At 38.1% G+C, this 21,739-nt stretch overlaps 1 protein-coding gene across 5 annotated transcripts in view; it reads left to right on the forward strand.

Moving 5' to 3' along the window:
* The window catches only part of lama2 (laminin, alpha 2), a 243,370-nt gene that overhangs the window by 147,268 nt on the left and 74,363 nt on the right, over positions 1-21,739 (forward strand). For 3 of the 5 annotated variants that reach the window (XM_058755242.1, XM_058755243.1, XM_058755244.1), the window contains exons 19-28: positions 1,738-1,949; positions 6,513-6,619; positions 6,763-7,023; positions 10,154-10,331; positions 11,495-11,631; positions 13,332-13,568; positions 13,967-14,110; positions 16,077-16,253; positions 20,459-20,644; positions 20,800-20,918. In XM_058755242.1, the coding sequence (XP_058611225.1) occupies positions 1,738-1,949; positions 6,513-6,619; positions 6,763-7,023; positions 10,154-10,331; positions 11,495-11,631; positions 13,332-13,568; positions 13,967-14,110; positions 16,077-16,253; positions 20,459-20,644; positions 20,800-20,918 (1,758 nt within the window). The remainder of the gene's footprint in view (positions 1-1,737; positions 1,950-6,512; positions 6,620-6,762; positions 7,024-10,153; positions 10,332-11,494; positions 11,632-13,331; positions 13,569-13,966; positions 14,111-16,076; positions 16,254-20,458; positions 20,645-20,799; positions 20,919-21,739) is intronic. The other 2 variants (XM_058755245.1, XM_058755246.1) reach the window with 1 other exon arrangement.

The raw sequence follows: 21,739 nt of genomic DNA on the forward strand, positions 1-21,739 counted from the left end.
AAATAACATAAATTTAAAACTGCATCACTGCAGGAAAGTGGAGTAGATTGTATGTCTTTACATTTTGGATTTCCTATTATTTGTCATATGTTGAATTTAATTTGTTAAAACACCCTGCAGATCGTGACGTCAAATCACGACCGATGCAGTGTCTGAAGAAATTTGCACTCTTAAAGTCTATTGTGACCACGGCTTTAGTCTGAGACAGTTCCACATTTACACACATCTGACATATAACATTTAAACAAGACCAGTGCTAACATGGTTCCACTCCTTTCCAAAGAATATTATTAGCTATAGTACAGAGAAATACATCAAAATTTAGATGATAAACATCAGTCTGACAAGCATTTTCTTTTTCATATTCTCAGATATGAAAGTGACAACATATCAGTTCCTTTATACTTTGTTATATTTTACACTACAACATATGAACGGATAATTTTTATTCCATTATCTGATCTTCACATTTTCTATATTGCATTTGCAGTCATGTCCTTAGGAGACAATTTCCTAGCAAAGCATGAACATACATGAAGTTCACTAACCGTTTTAAATAGCAGTACCAGGTACAAAGTACCAGGACAGGCGGTTTTGGTAAAAATCACACTTTTAATCCAGCCCAACATACAGAAACACAACTATAAATGCAGATGTTACTGTATATGTACCAAGATTTCTTAAAGAAGACATGAGCCCAGAGCGTTTGTACTGATGAAGGGATAAAATTAATTTTAAAGTTATTGTGAGATCTAAGACTTTGTTTAAAAGTTGAAATCTCCAACATGCACAGTTAGAACTAGATTCTGCGCTAGCATGCTACTGGGATTGTAAAGACAGTCAAAAGCAATACCATATTCAATTAATAAGTCTAGGGTGGCTCGCGGAATCCGCTGAGCGTGAGTGAAACACGGTGATTACTTTCTCTTTCCACCATCATGCAGATAGCGCAGTCGTGTGCAGATAAGCGCAGAGGAATCCATTTAACATGAAGGCAGTGGATAGACTGTGCGTGTTTATCAGCCAGCAGCACAAGTTGCTTCAGTAGAGATATAGGATCCAAACGCACCGACAGCAGATAAGAAGAGCGGGTGGGCGAAGCGAGTGGAGGAAGTGATAGCGTCTCTTCCCTTTATATTTCTCTCACATTCTCATCGTCTGCGCTTTGTTTTGGCGAGAAAAGTCTCAGGCGTTCTTTTCATGATCAAAATAAGGTTGTTCATCAGACGTACTGTAATGGAGTCAGTTCAGTCGTACACAGCTCCTTTAAAAGAGAAACGGTAAATGACTCATCAGGAAATGCAGTATACTTAAATGCTTTCCCTAAGTGTTTCCATTTTTCCCACTTTACCCCAGCTGTTCTTGACAGACTATCTGTTAAGCTCAGCTTTAGCTTTTACATACACTATCGCAACTGCTAAAGTGACCTCTGCTCTGATTCAAACTGCATTTACAAAACAATTATCACAAAACAAACTCACACACAGGGACTAGGACCACAAGCTGGCTGACTGTGCATTATCCAGCTCATTACAGTACACGGCTACACAGCAAGTAATAAAACAAATGCATGTGAAAAGTTGATTTGAGTGTAAAGTATTTTATCATGTGTGAGGAAAGATGGTTAAATGATGCATTATATTGTTGTGTGCCACTGGTCTGAAGTGTGCTTATTTGCAGTATTTTCCCTGTATGCATCTCTAAAGCATGTATTCTCTCTACTCTGGGTGACCTCAGGTGTGCCAATGGCTATTTTGGTCGTCCCAACATTCCTGGGGGTTCCTGTCAGCCATGTACATGTAACGGGAATCTGGATCTTACAGAAGAGCTCAGCTGCGACCCAGTGACTGGAGCCTGTCTGCGCTGTCGTGAGGGATATGGAGGACCGGACTGTGAAAGGTGCACTGACGGATACTTTGGAGATGCCCTCATAGCCAAGAATTGCCAAGGTGAGTTTAATTGTTTTCAGATCATAGGCCTATATTTAACAGCAACATGTGATGTCTAATCTCTTATAATGTCTTTTATAATCTTATAATATCAGGCAATTTAAGAATAAATGATTGGAAAAATTCTGAATATGTCACCAGAGGTAAGGCTGACATTTCACTAGAAGATCCAGCTATGACCTATTTGCTTCTATAGAAGACATTTAGTGTGATTTCAACTTTTTAAAAACCATGTTTATTGAGTGAATGCCCTGTGAAGTACTGCACTACCTATAATCCTGTAGAGAAATCCACTAATCAAGACACAGTTACCAAGATCGCGGTTGTAGAAAATTCCTTTTTGTTTTTATGGGACCTCCCACAATAGAAAATTGGGCACCCTCTGTTAAGCAATCTACAACTACAGTAAAAGGAGGGATATTCTACGCCCTTCCTGAGACACCATATTTGGTTTCACTTTAGGAGTTTTTAATGTGTCTGTTTTGTAGAAATTAAATTGTGTTCTTCCAGACAGCCCGCATGGCAGATGTGAGTGTGTGTGAGGTGAGTTGATCCAGTAGCTCGGGCCGTCTACCCTCAAGGACAATACACACAGATTCCCCTCCAACAAGCCTCACGCTACACCATCTGTGCTCCATCTCAGTCAGAGTCAGGCTGCTCAGAAAGTGTGTGTGCATTATATTGAAATGCAATCTGTCCTCCTGCAGCCCTACAGCAGTGTGCCCACGGTTACACCGCGCTGTAATTTTAAGCAGGATAGAGTCATTCTGTTCCACACACACTGCACTGATTAGCATGCAAAGGGGTCATGGGATATTGAATAATCACACTGGTTTTTAATTTTAGTTGTTATACACGCCAGAGGCGAGTTCAAAGCACATTTGGGTTGCACACATTCCCTTGGTTGTGCATGAAACATGACAATGAAACAGTTTCCCCAGTTTGTGTCTGAGTCTGTGTGTTCCTGCTGATTTTATCAGTGCTTAGTGCATTTGATATGGTTATAATATTGCAAAAAATATTCAGATGGTGGGCTCCAAATTAAAAGTCTGCGACTCAAAGTCTTATTGGAACAGGAAGTCTTAGAATTTGTAATGTCAAATTTGTAATGTAAAAAATGAATAATTGTTATAAGTTATAATTATAACTTTTCAAATAAAAATTTCACTCAAATTGTTATGCTTAACTTTAATTAGATTGGAAATTCTAAATAAAAACATTTCACTAATATCAGAAATATTGTAAAAAAGTCATATTTAAAAAAAAAAACTTGCACCAATTACTAAAATATACAAACCAGGTCTGTGCTGTGATCTTGTTCAATGCTTGTCCATTTTTAACCTCTAACGCATGTTTATATTTAATGTAAGATAATAGAATTTTCTTTATTTCTGTTGGGAATAACAAGTTTTGAAGAGCAGAACAATGCAGTGCAGCATAGCGCTCAGTGGGATGCTTACAGAAGTTGTTTGCATGACCTACATTACACAGAAAGGCGTCTTTACCTGCAGTGTTATACATAATGAAGTACACGCCAGTTCCTCCTAAACACAACAACATTTTGTTTGGAATATATATAGTATGTATTGTATGTATTGTCAAAACATTGATGGAAATGTCACTGATCACGATTTAAAGGGGTCATGACATTGATTTATTATTATTATTATTATTATTTTAATATGTTCCTTGAGGTTTACTTATAATGTTAATAAAGTTTTTTGCACAAATAAATAAATATGTGGAAAAATGATTATTTTCAACTCTCATTCTAACCCCCTCTCTGAAATGACCTTTTTTTTAAGGGCGGGTCCTTTAAAGCCTGTCATTAATCGACCACTATTATGATTGGCTAACGTCATTGCATAGGATACACTATCAACACCCCCTCACTATTGTGAGTGTTTTGACAACATAATCAAAATAAAACGGTCATTTCCAGACAAAGCATTATAAAATAATTTACTTACAGTTTGTGATTCAGCTGCAGTCAGATCTAGTGCCGCTTCATCTTTCAACAAATGTTTCATTGTGAACTCTCCATGACACTATACCTCGTTTACAAAACAAAATCCTCAGACACGATCCAGGATGCCATTAAAAATCTGTATAAAGACGTGAAGGAGCTGTTTAAACCAAACGCATCAAAGCGAATGTTCTTTCACTCCATTTGTCCTGACGACAGACGCGTGGACTGTGTCAGAAAGTGAACAGGCATCTGTATACTGTATCCAGTGTAGACAAGATAGCAGCAGTGATTGTAATTTCGATTTGCTTTTGACACGACGCAATACTCGCATTCAGCGTAATCAAGTGTCAGGCTTTAAGCGACTGAACACCAGTGGGTGGGGCCTATGCTGAGAAGATGACGTTTCTTTGATCTCTTGCACTGGAGGCAGTGTTTATGCAAATGACTGCGCCCCCGTGACATCACATCGCACCTCGGATCCAAAACAAGCCATTTTCTGAAGGTTATGAAGTTATTTTTTTATTGATGATGAGGACATTTTAAGTTATGAAACTTGCAGGATGTATTAAGCATACAAAGACCTCTTCTGTGTCAAAAGATCAAGGGAAATTATTTTTTTCATGTCATTACCCCTTTAATGTCAGTGTCAAATTACGATAATATCAGTGGCTACAATGCATTCTGAGTGAATTTTATGTTCAGTACACTGCACACATCAAAAGTTTGGAATAATTACACCTGGCAGGAACAACAAACATGATGGGGGTTGGTCGGACTTGGTGGAGCAGATAACCATGGAAGGCTGTGGTAAAACCAGCAGGGTAGAATACCCTGACAGTAGGACTGAGAAGTTGGAGAACCAAGCAGAGCCAGAGGCGTGGAGGGACAGGGTGACACCGCTGGACTGAAGGGTTTAGGTGGAGTTGCAAGGTAGGAATACCGATGTGGAGCTGGTGGCCAAAAAGACTGTGGCAGAGCCAGCTGGGAGCAAGGACGAAAAAGAAGCCAGAGCGAAAGAGGAGCCCAGTGGAGCTGGGATGTAGGGCTGAGGTACAGCAAAAGTCCATGGCACAGTCAACGTGATGATTGACAGAGCCGGAGGGATGAGAAACAACGAGCCAAGGTGGAGCCGAAGAGTCAAAGGACCGAGGTGGATTCCCTGTTTTCGGAAGGATGAGATGAAACCAGGGGATCTGAGGACCAGGGCAAAGCCTGAGGTGGAGCTGGGGAACTGGACGGAACCAGCAGGGGAGGACAGGCCACCAGAAACAAGGGAGCTTGGAGGTTGGATGGGACCAGAAAGACCAATAAGCTGGAGGGAACCGACCAAGCAGGAAGGAATTTGAAGGTGGGCGGAGACTGGTTGTGTGGCAAACAGGTCAATCAGAAATTCCTCCAACGCTAGTTCCGAGACAGACACGGCAACAGGCTCGCTTTGGCTCCAGAATGGAAATGGTGACAAGGTCTAGCTCCGAGTCAAACAATTCAGCGGCCTCTGGCTCAGGGTTTGTTGCAGGCTTTGGCTTCGGCTCAGGGTCAGGTACAGGAGTTGGTCCTCGAGGTGGAGAGAGACTGCTGCTAGATCCATAAGTATGCAGTATGTGGGTTGGTTATTCTGTAATAGTTTAACAGGCAGGGAGAGAGTAGATGCTTGGATCGACTTGTAGCAGCAGTAGTAATTAATTTACAAAAACAAAGAACTTGGGAATGTGGGTTAACAACATTAACAGCAACAATAACCAACAAACTACATAAAACACAGGACAATATATACATGGAAAACTAACAACCAAAGAAGACCCAAGTGAAGAACATAATCAGTTACACTGGAAACTAACTAGGTTATGATCAAAAACCAAGCCAACTAATGAAACAAGAACTGAACACAGGAAACACAGAGACCAAAGGAAGCAGAAATGCCTAGCATAAACAGTGTTGCAGTTGAAAGAAAAATTACAGGACTGTGGGTTGCGTCCGGAGGAAAATGGGCAAGTTTTCATTCCGTTTGGGTGGATTTTGAGTGGGATTTGGGCTAGAAATGTTCATAGCAACACTGAATATAATGTAACACTGATTGGCTGCTTAATTATTATCAAGTATTGTTAGTCCTTTGGAAATTCACATTTTCAGATACATTAAAATTTGAAACCAGTTATTTGAAATTGTAATAATATTGCACAATATTCCAGTTTTTACTGTGTTTTTCATTAAATAAATGGAGCCTTACAGAGAAGGTTATAATCAGACACATTTTTTAAGTTAGAGAGCAGAAAGGAAAGCATTGGGTGAAGAAGGGGGAGCAGTAAAGGATCTCAAGATGGGAATTGAACTTGAGCACAGTCACCGTGAGCACAGTTGCACTGTATGTCGGCACACTAACCACAAGCCTGGCACCAACACCATTAGGGAAATTTAATACCAATGAGAACCATATTCCAAACTTTTGACTGGCAGTACTGGATATAAAGGAGATCAAAGTACTGTAAGTTATACAAAATATAACTTACTATCTCTCTAGATGTAACGCCTAGATATAACATCTTCATGTCTAGTTGTGTTTCTCTCTACAAGTTTCTCTCTGTGTCTCTGTGTAGCGTGTCAGTGTCACACTAACGGATCGCTCTCAGAGTTGTGCCATCAGGAGACCGGACAGTGCCAGTGTCGACAACATGTTGTTGGACGTCAGTGTGATGAGTGTATGGTGAGTATACACAACACTAAATGCAGTCATTTCTGTCATTGGGTTTTATTTAATTAAATTTTTTATTTTAATTTTATTTATTTTTTTATATTTTCCTATTTTTATCTCTGCCTCTTCATAAACCCGTGAATGTGTGTGTTCAGCCGAATTGTTGGTGGGACAGTGAGGCTCAGTTGTGTAGGCCGTGTCAGTGCAGCGCTCGGGGCTCTGTGTCCCAGCGTTGTGACTCTGAGGGCAGGTGCATCTGTCGGGCCGGATACGTGGGCCGCAGGTGTGACCTCCTGCGCCCGCCTCACGCCCGCAGGGAGACCCGGCGACCCGTCCAACAGGTTCCCATCAAACACATCCAGAGATGGGAAAGCAGAGGGGGCTGCCCTCGAGGGGCTTATCGCCCCGGCACAGGGGTAAACACACGGCATGATGGGTGCACAGGATCGGTGTGCGTGTGTGTGACTTCCTGTGACAATCAGCATCTAATATGAGTGTAACAAGTGTAAGAGTGTTCAAAATAACACACATTATACACAAAACATTATAACTTTTTTTTTTTCTTTTTACTGCTGATCAAATCAACTGTTTTTGAATTTTGCCTGTTTTATTTCAATTATCTTCTCCATTGATGCAGTTCACTCCTGTTTACAGTTTACCAGCCAGGGTTATTATCATTCACTAAAACTATTCTATTCAAAATATTATCTATTATCTATTAAAATATTTTTGTCAATTGAAATAAAGCTAAAATGAAATGTTAAAATTAGATGCAAATCTTCAAATGAAAATTTAACAACTAACTGAAACAGTATTTTAGTAACTGGAAATAAATGTTATGAACTGGATATAAATATAAACTAAAACTGAAATAGAAATAGAAATACTGTAGTAATATTTAAAAACGAACGAACGAACTAACTAAATATATATATATATATATATATATATATATATTTATATAAATGACAAATAAGTCAAGTCAAGTCACCTTTATTTATATAGCGCTTTTACAATACAGATTGTGTCGAAGCACTTAACAGTATCAAATTAGAGGATAGAATGTCAGTAATGTATAATGATGAGATTAAACACTCAATTTTCAATTTTCAGTTAAAGGCATTTCGTTATACAAATACATAACAAAATTACAAAAAAAGGTAACTAAAAAGAAAGCTGAAAATATAAAAGCTAATTGAAAATATTAATAAAAAAACTATAATAGTATATACATAGGTCCATAAATGCAGTTTAATAGTTTCAATTTTTAGTTTTGTTATATAAAATATAGTCTCTGTAATATAACATTAATGCATGTTATAATGTATGATGCTGTTTTTAATTGTAGTTTTTAGTAACAATAATGCGGTACTGAGGGCATCATGCATTGTAGGTCCTCACATGCATACTAAACAAAAAGGTTTAGAATTATTACGTTTGGTCTGTTTCACTGCCTGTGCATAAGCATGTATTTTTGTGCAAAACCTGTGTGAACATTTTAATGCACAAACTGTAATCAAACAAGTTCACACTTTTATTCTACACGTAGAATGTGCTTGACTCCTGCTGGCCTTAGAAACGTGTGAATTTTTATAGATATGATTATTATTAGAAACTGAGTTGCTAAGTGACCTTACAATATGTCTTTCATATTTCACAGCAACAGCATGAGTACGTCAGAGCCTGATCTGGGCTTCTTCATAAAGATGTTTATTGTGTTTCATCTGGTTTCGATAATGACACACTTTGCTTTAAAGGGCTCATGCATTGCATTCACAATATTTCTAATGTTCCTGGAGGTGCACTTATAATGTTGGTAGGATTTTTACATTAAAAGCAGTCATATTTGGAGATAAATGGTTTAAGTTTAGGGGTTGTATAAGGTTATAGATTAAATGCCCACTGCTAAATGCCCATGGGTAACATATTTGCATATGGAATAACTGTTATGAACTAGAGTTCAGTAAAACTTACAGTATGTTTTTATATTACAGTCAATGCTTACATGTCAAAAGAATAGTAAAATTTAGATTAACTGAAGATCAAGAACAAATCCATGTGCAATTGTGTTTGTGCATTAGTTTTGCATGAGAAGCATTTCTGCATGCTTAAGTACACAACTTGTGTACAGTTAATAGTGAATGAGACCCAAAACATACATACAGTACATAATTAAAAAAGACAGCCTTTGGCTTTAAGACGGCTAAAAAATAATGTGCGCATTCTGCTTTGGCTTTTAATTATACATTTACATGTAACATTAGTTAAGTAGCGATTAGTTAATCTCTGTCGAGCACAGAAAGCCACTGTCAAATGCTGTGCTTTTTTACGTTTTAGTCTTTTCTTAGTCTTTATAAAGCGCCAGGCGCGGTTATGAGTTCTCTTGGAGGAGAGTTTTGTCACTTTGGCTCACAGCTTTGCATGATGGGATGTGTGTGTGTGTGTGTCTTCATATATCTGGCATCCATGGGGTGCCACTGACGGTCTGTGCCAGGAACGCTTCTCATTGGTTGCTACGGTGACAGCGCACCTGTTCCTAGCAGACAGATGGCTGTCAATCACCCACAGCAATGGCTGCCACAGTGACTTCACATCCACATGGCGCGTGCAGATTTATCATCACTGCATGATCATTTTTGATCATTAAAATGAAATTTTTGGCAGTTTACCTCTCAAAATGTCTTTACAGTCAGTTGAAGTTAGTGTAAAGGGGACAGAGTACAAACTGGAGACAGAGGCACAGTCTTGTGGTTTGGTTTGATGTGTAATATCTGCATGGCTGTGATCTGTGTTTATGAAGGTCTTTGAGTCACTAAACGAGACTGAAGAAGGTTTTACATAAATGCACAAGATATTGTACTGTTTGCATGACTAAACAAGGCACATTCCACGAGTAGGTGCAAAAACATGAGCTTGATGCTCTGTATGAAGTCTATTTTTCTAAAGGTTAAACGCCACCTACACATGAAAAACCTCTGTTCTTGTCAGCAGGTCAAATTAAATATTATATGAGAGGTTTTGTTTTATTTTCCATATCTAGAACCCCCCTTTTAAAGAGTTTTAATGCCCAGTCGGTCTGATTTTATTATGTAGCAGTAATCATTAAATACATGAACACGACTTAAACAAAATAATTCTGTTTTTTTGTTTTTTTTATTATTATTTTATTAGTTTCATTAGTTTTATTTATATATTTTTTATTATTATTATTTTAATGCACCAGAATGGATAAATCAACATCAACCCCAACATTTTTAGCCTAAATTAATGCTGGGGATTCCCAGTCTGGAACCAGTGGTGGTTTGTAGTTAATATATCAATTTAACTATAATACGTTTGACAGATTGAGGGCTTAATAGAAAAGATTCAGTTGATACACCTGCATATGTAATAGTTCTCGCTCTAAAAATATGGGATCTGTGTCTTCATTGCTTTCTAAACCTATTTGCACCTTCTTTGTGGAAAGTGCCACACAGCGTAGTCTAGCAATCACTCTGAGAATCGCCTTATTTCTCCCTCCTCACTGTCTCCTCTCTGTCTCTCCAGTCTGGCTTACACATGCAGGGTGCTCAAGGATGCGTCCCTTGCCACTGCAATTCATTCGGATCGAAGTCGTTTGATTGTGACGAGAGCGGTCAGTGTCGCTGTCAGCCTGGTGTGACGGGACAGAAGTGTGACCGCTGCGCTCCCGGACACTTCAGCTTTCAGGAAGGCGGCTGCACACGTAAGAATTCACCTCCGAACCTTGAGCCCTTGATAGGAGACCGTGTTTTTGCTTCTGTAATTCAGTCCAGATCCACTTGTGCATTTAGGTGTTTATTTGTACAAACAATATAACAGTAATTCCATAGGATAAGAAAAGCATTTAAGGTACCCTTCACTCAAGAATTAACATTCTTAAGACATTTTAAGTCTTGCTCCTTTAATTTCAAACCATATACTGTTGTTGTTTTTTGAAAAAGTCAGTCTAAATTCATCTTTAAATTATAGTAATGTCACAAGTGTCTTGTGTTTATTTGATAGGGACAAAGCACGTTAATAAACATTAGCATAAAATGAATTCTGTTTATTTATTTTTAACAAATTAATTTAATTGTTTGTTTGTTTTATTCTTTTTCATTTATTATTTTATTTTTATATATTATTTTATTATTATACATCAGGATGAGTAATGGATATTTAGTTTAAATTAATGTTGGGGATTGCTACTTTGGAACCAATGGTGGTTTGTAGTTATTAATAATTTAATTTAATATATTATATTTGCAGCAATTCTAATTTACATCCATATGTCCCTATATCATAAACTGTGCACAAATTTACCAAAATACCAAATGCACGCTCACCAAATGATCTGAGCTGCTATCCACATTCATTTTATAGCTGTTTTAAAAGACACTTAATAATATTCTGTAATATTATTGAACTGCAGTGACACTATTGGATTGTGAATCAAGCTGAATAATGACACTATTGTCTTCTGTAGACCTGCTTTACAGCTGAAATTGAACTCACTACTGTAAATGAAGCATTACAGATGTGAGTGAAACATGGAACTGCTTTACATCTTCTGATCTATGGAAGAGCAAAAGGTTGTGCGCCAACCAATCAGATATCAGGCAATGGCTTTTAGATTCCAGCTCAATTCCTGAATGTGGATGTCAACAAGCCTGACCTGTAAGCGCTACAGTTTTCATCTGCGGTGTTCATTTCATTAAGAATAATGTAATTCTCTGTCGGGATGGTGTGTAAATTTGCCCATCTCCTTCTGTCACGCTATCACACTGATATTACCACAGCAGAGAGGAGAGCCGACGCTGACATTTAGAACAGGTGCTCAGCTGCGCTCCGCAATTAACCTGCTCTCTGTTTCTGTCTGTCTCGCAGCGTGCCAGTGTGCCCATGTGGGAAATAACTGTGACGCTAACACAGGTCAGTGTATCTGTCCGCCCAACACCGTGGGAGAGAGATGTGACAAATGTGCGCCCAACCACTGGGGTCACGACATCAGCAGCGGCTGTAAGGTACGGCTTATTCTCGTCTCCTCCCGCCGTCACGGCTTCACTCTGTCTGCTCTGCCTGTGTATATTTATCTTCTGCTGAAACATCATTATTATTCATCCTCCGTAAAGTCATGTCGAGGTGAATCTTTGAGTTAATGTCGCAGAGCAGCAGAGAATGGAAGGTGAGTGTGGAAATCAGCACAGCGTCTTTTTGCTAAGTTACCATCTGAATTCAGTTTAATCCATGGAACTATTCAAACATATACACAAACATATAATGCGATGTTAAATCATTTACAGTTTTTCACCATACAGTATATGTTAAGGTAACTTACAGTTAACGGGTTTTTACTGTTGCATGCATCAGTACACTGAATTAACTGTATTTATGTGGTATCATATAATAATCTGACTGCTTAGGTGCTGATTACCAGTATGTTTGTTTTTATAAGTCCCAGATCACCACTCTGAGACCTATAATATCTGCAAATGTAACTTTTTGCTGAAAGTGTTATTGAATGTGATTCATAAGCATTGTTTACCATTGCATATTATCCAATGGCACATACGTCACACAGGTTAACATCTCCTTACATACAGTGCCCTCCACTAATATTGGCACCCTTGATAAATATGTGCAAAGGCGGCTGTGAAAATAAATCTGCATTGTTTATCCTTTTTATCTTTCATTCAAAAAATTCACAAAATTTTAACCTATCATTGAAGTAAAGCAGTTGAAAGTGGGGGGGAAATCTAATTGTGAAATAAATGCTTTCTCTAGTTCATGTTGGCCACAATTATTGGCACCCAATTATTGCAACGTCCTTTTCCCGAGATAACAGCTCTGAGTTTTCTCCTATAATGCCTGATGAGTTTGGAGAACATCTGATAAGAGATCAGAGACCATTCCTTCATGCAGAATCTCTCCAGATAATTCAGATTCACAGCTCCATGTTGGTGCTTCTTCTCTTTAGTTCACCCCACTCATTTTCTATAGGGTTCAGGTCAGAGGACTGGGACGGCCATGGCAGAAGGTTCATTTTATTCTCAGTGACATAGTATATCTTTGTGTTGATTTTAATGTTTGTTTTGGATTATTGTCCTGATAGAAGGTTCAACCACAGCCCATTATAAGATTTCTAACAGAGGCAGTCAGGTTTTGATTTTTTTGCCAATATTAGTATAGGGCACTGTAAAGCAGTCTCTGGTAAAACTTTACATCTTACCAAAAGTTTGGTAGCCATATAAACTTTAGTGTCCCTGTGGCATACAGAGTTTGTAAGGAAGAACAGGAAGTGTCATCTAATATAACAATAGAATCAGATGTTGTGTTTCTGAAAAAAAATTATATCTAACAGAAGCATATAATATCTAACAAAGCAACCAGCCCCAAAACAGAGCCTTGAGGTACCCCGCAGGTAATAGTTGTAGAGGAAGAAGAGTAATTCTCAGTCTCAATGGAAAAAGCTCTTGCCTTAAGGTAGGAAGAGAAGCAGCCAAGGGCAGTGCTGAGAACTGCACTTTATTCTGACTGATTTTCTATAGAGTGGGCAAAAGATGCTCTGCCTTGCCAGCCCTCATCAGACTTTAAAACACTTAATGGTTCTGAATGGATCCTTCATTTTCAGAAGTGTTCAGTCACATGTAGGGAAAGTGAATGCCATTTTATGTAAATGTTATGCATAATATGAATTTTTTGTGTAATTTTCTCTTCTCTGTAGCCGTGCGGCTGTAACGCATTGGGGTCTGTGGCACAGCAGTGTAACGTGAACACTGGCTGCTGTATGTGCCGTGAGCAGTTCAGGGGCGAGAAATGTGATGAGTGTAAGCTGGGTTACAGAGACTTCCCACAATGCATTTCCTGCCAGTGCTCGGCGGCAGGCTCATCACTGGACACCTGCGATGCAGAGTCTGGGCTCTGCGCATGTGCAGACAGAAGTGGGCAGTGCTCTTGCAAGGTAATGTCCTAGAGCTCGAAACCCATCTTTGATTCGACCAACATTGCCACTGATCCTCTAATAGTGTTGTACAGTAACTTGTGATCAAAGGGATTTTTCATCAGAACTGTCATATCATAATGATTATTAGGGGTATAGAAATGCACTGACAATGAATTATTGTATAATGCTCCAATCTGGTAAAACTGCTGTTAACACATGACAGCTGTAAGAGAAGCTGTTCTGGGCTGCATTTCCCAAAAGCATCGTAAGCCTAAGTAGATCATGAAGATCACTGATGCTGATGGTTTATATGATCTGCTTAGGCTTACAATTATTTTAGGAAACGCAGCCCCTGGTCTTTAATGTAGCTATAAAACAGCAGCACACAATACTAATGTGAATGCATGTGTATTCAGGCCAATGTGGAGGGAGTGAAGTGTGACCGCTGTAAGGTGGGCTCTTTCGGCCTCAGTCACAGGAATCCGCTGGGCTGCAGTCAGTGCTACTGCTTTGGCTTGAGCAGCTCATGTACGGAGGCCACGGGACTCATCCGTATGAGGGTGAGTAAACACAAGTCATATGCCACTTTTTCATCAATAAGATTCAAAATGTTGTTTTGTTACTTTCTAAAGCAACTGTTTTAAATCAGTTTTAAAGACCTTCTGAAATATCTTGAACTGATAGTCAACTTATTGTAGAAAACTTAAATTTTACTTTAATTCACATTCAAAATTTTTACCTTCATATTCAATTACTTACCTGAATGCAATTCCTAAGCATTGTTTGCCATTACATTTTATCCAGTTGTACATATGACACACAAGTTAACATCTCTTCCTCTCATAAAGCAGTTTCTGGTAAAACTTTGCTTACCAAAAGGTTGATGGCTGTCTAACTTTTAATGTCTCTGGCAAACAGAGTTTGTAAGGGAGAACTCAGTTTTAGTAGAAGCTGAATATTGTCTAATAATAGTATTAGATGTTGTGTTTCTAAAAATTTATACCTAACAAGAGAATATATATATATATATATATATATATATATATATATATATAATTAAACCGGGCCCAAAACGGAGCCTTGAGATACCCTGGTGATAGGTGCAGAGGAAGAAGAGTAGTTCTTAATTCTCACTTCAAATTTAATTACTCAACACTCAATATTGTTTCTAATTTGAACAGCACAATTAAGCCTTTGTAAGGGAGCATTGGATTTGAAAATAGCAAGACTTTAAAAAAAAAAAAAAATCTGTGACACCTTAGAAGGTACCAACTTTAGGTGGAGAGAGAAGTAAATAATCTCATTGCAGTTTTTCTTCATTTTTACACATACAGTATTATACTGTGTCAGGTTCAACTATTAACTATTCGATGCTGTTATTCAAATGTATTTTCTTTAAAGTATGGAAGTTTTAAACAATTACAAACCATTTCTACTGTTATTTTACAGGATTATGAGTGCTTATGATTGTTAACCAAAATATATTTTTTAATTATTATGTGCTTTATATGTTGGTTGTGATGGTGTAGATGAGATGAGGACACAGGTGCCTGTATGTATGTGTGTGTGTGTGTGTGTGTGTGTGTTTTGATGGCTTTCTTAATCATCTTGTCCCAAGGTGGGCTGAGATGCTCCGGTTACCAGGGAAACAGTAAATATTAATAAATATCAAGTGCTTCCTAGCTGTCATTCTCCCTCAACCATATTCACAACAGGACAGAATTAAGTGTGTAGGAACAACAGAGAGAGACAAAGATAGAGAGAAAGCGCTGACGCACAGAGCCAGAGACGCCCCTTGTTTGTTTTTAATAAGGGTTTCCTGCACGTTCACAAACTCGTCTTAATCCTCAGCATGTCCATGGAGACAAACAGCAGAAAATGGCTGAAGGACGCTTTTCCAATGTGATGAAATCGACAAACAAATTAAACAAAGGTTGCAGTCCAAAAGTTAATCTAAGTTTCGGAGAGGAGTTTGGAATCCTTTAGCTCATTTATGGGAAAACGAGAGATTTTTTCTAAATCAGTGAGTCGTGAGATTGTGTGTTGATGTGAGGGTAGTTTAGCCGCCCTGTGGGGTTCCTCACACACACATTTACTAAAATATGCCTCTTAATACACACACAAATAAATCCTCAAAGACACTGACGCTGAAACACTACACAATTACGCTATTTTGTGTGGCAATTTCACCCTGCTTACTTAATAAATATCTCTGGAGTCCTAATGACAAAAAATGTTTTCATAATCTTTCTTTGAGATGTAATAACTTTCTCCACCTCTGAAATATCTGCTGTGTGGGTGAGGACAAACATTAACTAATAATAATATCGCTACCCATTTCTCACAATCCAATCTACATTAGATCCCACTGAATATTCTGTTTTACTTGGAAATATTATTTAAGTTAAATTGTGAATGCCATTTGTTGACTTTGTAAGTTCAAAGTGCAGGTCTTGTTTAAATTAATTCAGCTGATTGATGTGGCTGAGCGTTTGTGATGTCCTGTTCCCTTTTGCTGTCCTATAGCTGACTCTGATGCCAGAACAGACTGTTCTTCCTCTCGTGGACAAATCCAGTCGTCAGGAGATCACAGCGGGCGTGAGCTTTCAGCATCCGGACATCATCGCTAATGCTGATGTGGTCCAGCAGCATCTGAGTGAGCCATACTACTGGAGACTGCCAAAACAGTTCAAACGCTCAATGGTAGGTCTGCCACCAACATCCTTATATACATTACACACACACACACATACATATATATATATATATATATATATATATATATATATACAGGTGCATCTCAATAAATTAGAATGTCGTGAAAAAGTTCATTTTTTCTTGTAAGTTATTTCAAAAAGTGAAACTTTCATATATTTTAGATTCATTGCATGTAAAGTAAAATATTTCAAAAGTTTTTTTGTTTTAATTTTGATGATTAGAGCTTACAGCTCATGTAAGTCAAAAGTCAGTATCTCAAAATATTAGAATATTTACATTTGAGTTTCAATTAATGACCATCCCTACAGTATAAATTCCGGGTATCTCTTGTTCTTTGAAACCACAATAATGGAGAAGACTGCTAACTTGGCAATGATCCAGAAGACGATCATTGAGGCCCTCCACAAAGAGGGTAAGTCACAGAGGGTCATTACTGAAAGGTGTGGCTGTTTACAGAGTGCTGTATCAAAGCATATTAAGTGCAAAGTTGACTGGAAGGAAGAATTTGGGTAGGAAAAGGTGCACAAGCAACAGGGATGATTGCAAGCTTGAGAATGCTGTCAAGCAAAGCTGATTCAAACACTTGTGAGAGCTTCACAAGGAGAGAACTGAAGCTGGAGTCAGTGCATCAAGAGTCACCACGCTCAGACGTCTTCAGGAAAAGGGCTACCAAGCCACTTCTGAACCAGAGACAACATCAGAAGCATCTTACCTGGGCTGTGGAGAAAAAGAACTGGACTGTTGCTCAGTGGTCCAAAGTCCTCTTTTCAGATGAAAGTAAATTTTGCATTTCATTTGGAAATCAAGGTCCCAGAGTCTGGAGGAAGAGTGGAGAGGCACAGAATCCATGTTGCTTGAAGTCCAGTGTGAAGTTTCCACAGTCTGTGATGATTTGGGCTGCCATGTCATCAGCTGGTGTTGGTCCATTGTGTTTTCTGAAGTCTACAGTCAACGCAGCCATCTACCAGGAGATTTTAGAGCACTTCATGCTTCCTTCTGCTAACAAGCTTTATGGAGATGCTGATTTCATTTTCCAGCAGGATTTGGCACCTGCCCACACTGCCAAAGGTACCAAAAGCTGGTTCAATGACCATGGTGGTACTGTGCTTGATTGGCCGGCAAACTCGCCTGACCTGAACCCCATAGAGAAGGCCACTGTCAAAGAAACCTGGGCTTCCATACCACCTCAGCAGTGCCACAAACTGATCACCTCCATGCCACGCCGAATTGAGGCAGTAATTAAAGCAAAAGGAGCCCCTACCAAGTATTGAGTACATGTACAGTAAATGAACATACTTTCCAGAAGGCCAACAATTCACTAAAAATGTTTTTTTTTATTGGTCTTATGAAGTATTCTAATTTGTTGAGATAGTGAATTGGTGGATTTTTGTTAAATGTGAACCAAAATCATCACAATTAAAAGAACCAAAGACTTAAACTACTTCAGTCTGTGTGCATTGAATTTATTTAATATACGAGTTTCACAATTTGAGTTGAATTACTGAAATAAATTAACTTTTCCACGACATTCTAATTTATTGAGATGCACCTGTATATATAGTGTGCCTGTAGCTTTCTCTATCTCTGTTTTATCACGTGATAGAAAGTCTAAGGCCTTCTCAAGCCGTACGGCTGACCCATCTAATCTGCGGCCTGTAATGCATCAATCTAAGATTGCTGTAGAGGCAAAATGTAATTACATCAAGTTAGCATTTTTAAACATTCGCTCACTAAAAAATAAATCATTTCTGATCAATGATTTAATAACCACAAACAATGTGGATTTTATGTTTCTAAATGAAACATGGCTAGAAGACAGCTGCAGTGCAACAGTCCTAAATGAAACAGCCCCTCCTAACTTTAATTCTATAAGTGTCTGCAGGACTGTTAGGAGAGGTGGAGGTGTAGCTTCTCTATTTAAAGATGTTTATCAATGCAAGCAAGTGTCATTTGGTCAGTATTTGTCTTTTGAATACCTAGGTATTGTGCTGAAAGGTGCTCCACGCATTCTGTTTATCATTATTTACAGGCCTCCAAAATACTCCCCAGACTTTGTTGAAGAATTCACAGAACTGTTATCAATGATTTCCTCAAAGTTTGACTGTTTTGCTATTGCAGGGGATTTTAATATTCACATAGATAATGCAGAAATCAAAACTACAAAATAAATTATAACTGTTTTTGACCTGATTCAGCATGTGCATGGACCCACACACAATCGTGGACACACTCTAGATTTATTCATCAGTAGAGGCCTAAAGATTTCATCCATTGTTATTAAGGATGTTGCACCATCTGACCACTTCTGTATTTTCTTTGATATATTGATCTCTGTTACCACTGAATCTAGATCTGTCTCTGTCAGAAGGAGATGCATTGACGAGAACACTAGTGCGCTATTTATGAAGGCTATATCTTTAACACCAAGCATTTCTGCAGACCCTGTTGATCTTCTCCTGGATTCATTTAACTCAAAAGCTAAGAATGTTATTGATGATATTGCTCTGGTAAAGGTGGGCAAAAAGACTGGCAGACAAAAATCATCTTGGAGAAAATCAACAGCAGTTCAGAGTATGAAAAGACAATGCAGAAAAGCTGAGCGGATGTGGCAGAAGACGAAACTCGAAATTCACTATAGCATCCATAAAGACAGCCTTCATGCTTTCAATGTGGAACTGGCCACAGCTAGACAGACCTTCTTCTCAAACCTTATAAACAGTAACTTAAACAACACTTGCACTCTTTTTGCTACTGTTCAGAGACTAACAAACCCCCCCAAGTCAGATTCCCAGTGAAATACTCTCCGACAGCAAATGCAATGAGTTTGCTTCCTTCTTTTCTAAGAAGATCAATGATATCAGAAAGGAGATTGGCACATCTTCTAGTCATGCAGAGGTCACACGGATTCGACCGCAATTTCAAAAAGAAGTGACTATGTCTGTTTTTAAAGCAATTGATAGCAAAATTTTGGAAGAAATAGTACAGCACCTTAAATCATCAACCTGCTATCTTGACACACTTCCCACATCTATTTTCAAAAGTGTGCAAAAGAACGCCTCACTTCTTTCTGGGATGTTTCCAAACTCCCTGAAAATTGCAGTTGTTAAGCCCCTTCTGAAAAAGTGCAATCTTGATAACACCATGTTGAGCAACTATAGACCAATATAAAATCTCCCTTTCATAGGTAAGATTATTGAAAAGGTAGTTTTTAATCAGTTGATCAGCTACTTAAACTCAAATGGATACCTGGACAATTGTCAATCTGGTTTCCATCACAGCACAGAGACAGCACTCATTAAGATAATAAATGATATTCACTTTAATTCTGAATCTGGCAAAATATCAGTGCTGGTACTGCTAGATCTTAGTGCTGTGTTTGATACTGTCGATCATAACATACTTCTAGAGAGACTGGAAAAGTGGGTCGGGCTTTCTGGGATGGTACTCAAATGGTTCAGGTCATACTTAGAAGGGAGAGGTTATTATGTGAGTATAGGAGAGCATAAGTCTAAGTGGACATCCATGACATGCGGAGTCCCACAAGGCTCAATTCTTGCACCGCTCTTGTTTAACCTGTATATGCTCCCGCTAAGTCAAATAATGAGAAAGAACCAAATGCTATATAGAAATATATATATAGAAATTAGAAATGTCCCAAATTGTGGTAACAGGGATTTTGTGGTCAGTAATTTATTTAATGCTTGTGAATGAAGTATCTTCTGCTCACCAAGGCTACATTTATTTGATCACAAATGCAGTAAAAACATGAATATTGTGAAATATTATTACAATTTAAAAAATTGTCACTGTTTTCTGTGTGAATATGCTATAATGTAATTTATTTCTGTGATCAAAGCTGAATTTTCAGCATCATTACTCCAGTCTTCAGCGTCACATGATCCTTCAGAAATCATTATAATATGCTGATTTGCTGCTCAAGAAACATTTCTGATTATTATCAATGTTGAAAACAGTGAATATTTTTGTGGAAACTGTGATACATTTTATTTTTTGAGGAATAGATCGTTCAAAAGTACATAATTTTTCAGCATTGCTAAATAAAATAATCTTTTAACAATTGAAAACAAATGTATAGTTCAATTGTTTCAGTCATATAAAATAATATTTTTGAATTTCAAGGCCAGCTAATGAATATTCCAAGACTCACCGTTTAGAGGTTATTCTCTCAGATAACAGCCTATGGTGGGAAGCTGAAGTATGCCATCTATTACGAGGCTCGTGATGAGACAGGCCGCACCTCTTACGAGCCGCACGTCATCATAAAGGGCGGCCCCAACAAGGACAAGGTCATGGTTCGCCACATGCCAGCGCTTCAGATTGGCCAACTGACCCGTCATGAGATTGACATAACAGAGGTGAGCCAATCAGGGATGAGAGTCAGCGCTCAGCCCCTCCCACTATATACGAGATTATACGAGAGTGATGACTGTTTGCATGTGCAGGAGTCATTTAATTGATCTCATTTACCACAGTTACTTGAAGCATACACTAAAACTTTGATGTTTTGCAGCATGAGTGGAAGCACAGTGATGACAGACCGATGTCTCGTGAGGATTTCATGGACGTGCTGTTTCATGTTGAATATATCCTAATAAAAGCCTCACATGGCAGCGTCATGAGACACAGCAGGTAACTGATCTCAAGCAAAGTCCTTCTCATAAAAGAAATCTACAACTTTATCAGTCAACTCTCAAATTATCACGAAGAACCTTGTTCATTATGTTTAACTAAAGCTAAATCTAAATAAAATAAACAGGGGCAGGGGTTCCTGTTAAATGAACTATTATTTATACGTTTATTTATTTATTTATTTATTTATTTTTCTACTCCTTCTGGGCCTAAATTGGAGGAATTCTGATCAATATTGATAATTAAAAAATGTTTTGCTGAATGTGTTTTTGTGCTGGCACCTTGACTGGTCATGAATAAATAAATATGACAATAAAACTGCCAGTAGGTGGCAGCAAGTCCATGTTTTAATAAAAGATTTATTGAATAATTCAAATCAAACGATTCGTTCAAAACGGCTGATTCAATTAGAAACTAAACAAGTGAGTCCATCTGAATCATTTTTCCAATTCTAATTTTTGTTTTGAAAGTATGGTAAATACTGGTAAAATGTACCAACAATGACATTGGAAAATTTTGATATACCATTGAAATAACAGGTAGCCCATCTGAATTATATAACAATTAGGCTATCCAACTCATAGTAGCCTATCAAAATGTTATTATCAGTAGACATGAAATCTTGTTGTAGTCTTCAAATCTGGGTACTGTCTTATGTTTTAAAATCACTTACAGAGGAAGTTTGGTCCCATCAGGCAACATGACAGTCACGTCTCATGCTGCTGTAAGCTTTTCTTTTTCATTTGTTTTCACTCGCGATCTTTATAACACACATTACATTACATATTTCATGGCACACTCGTTTTATGCGTTTTTGGCGC

This window comes from Onychostoma macrolepis, chromosome 20 (genome assembly GCF_012432095.1).
Source record: "Onychostoma macrolepis isolate SWU-2019 chromosome 20, ASM1243209v1, whole genome shotgun sequence".
NCBI classification, from domain to species: domain Eukaryota; kingdom Metazoa; phylum Chordata; class Actinopteri; order Cypriniformes; family Cyprinidae; genus Onychostoma; species Onychostoma macrolepis.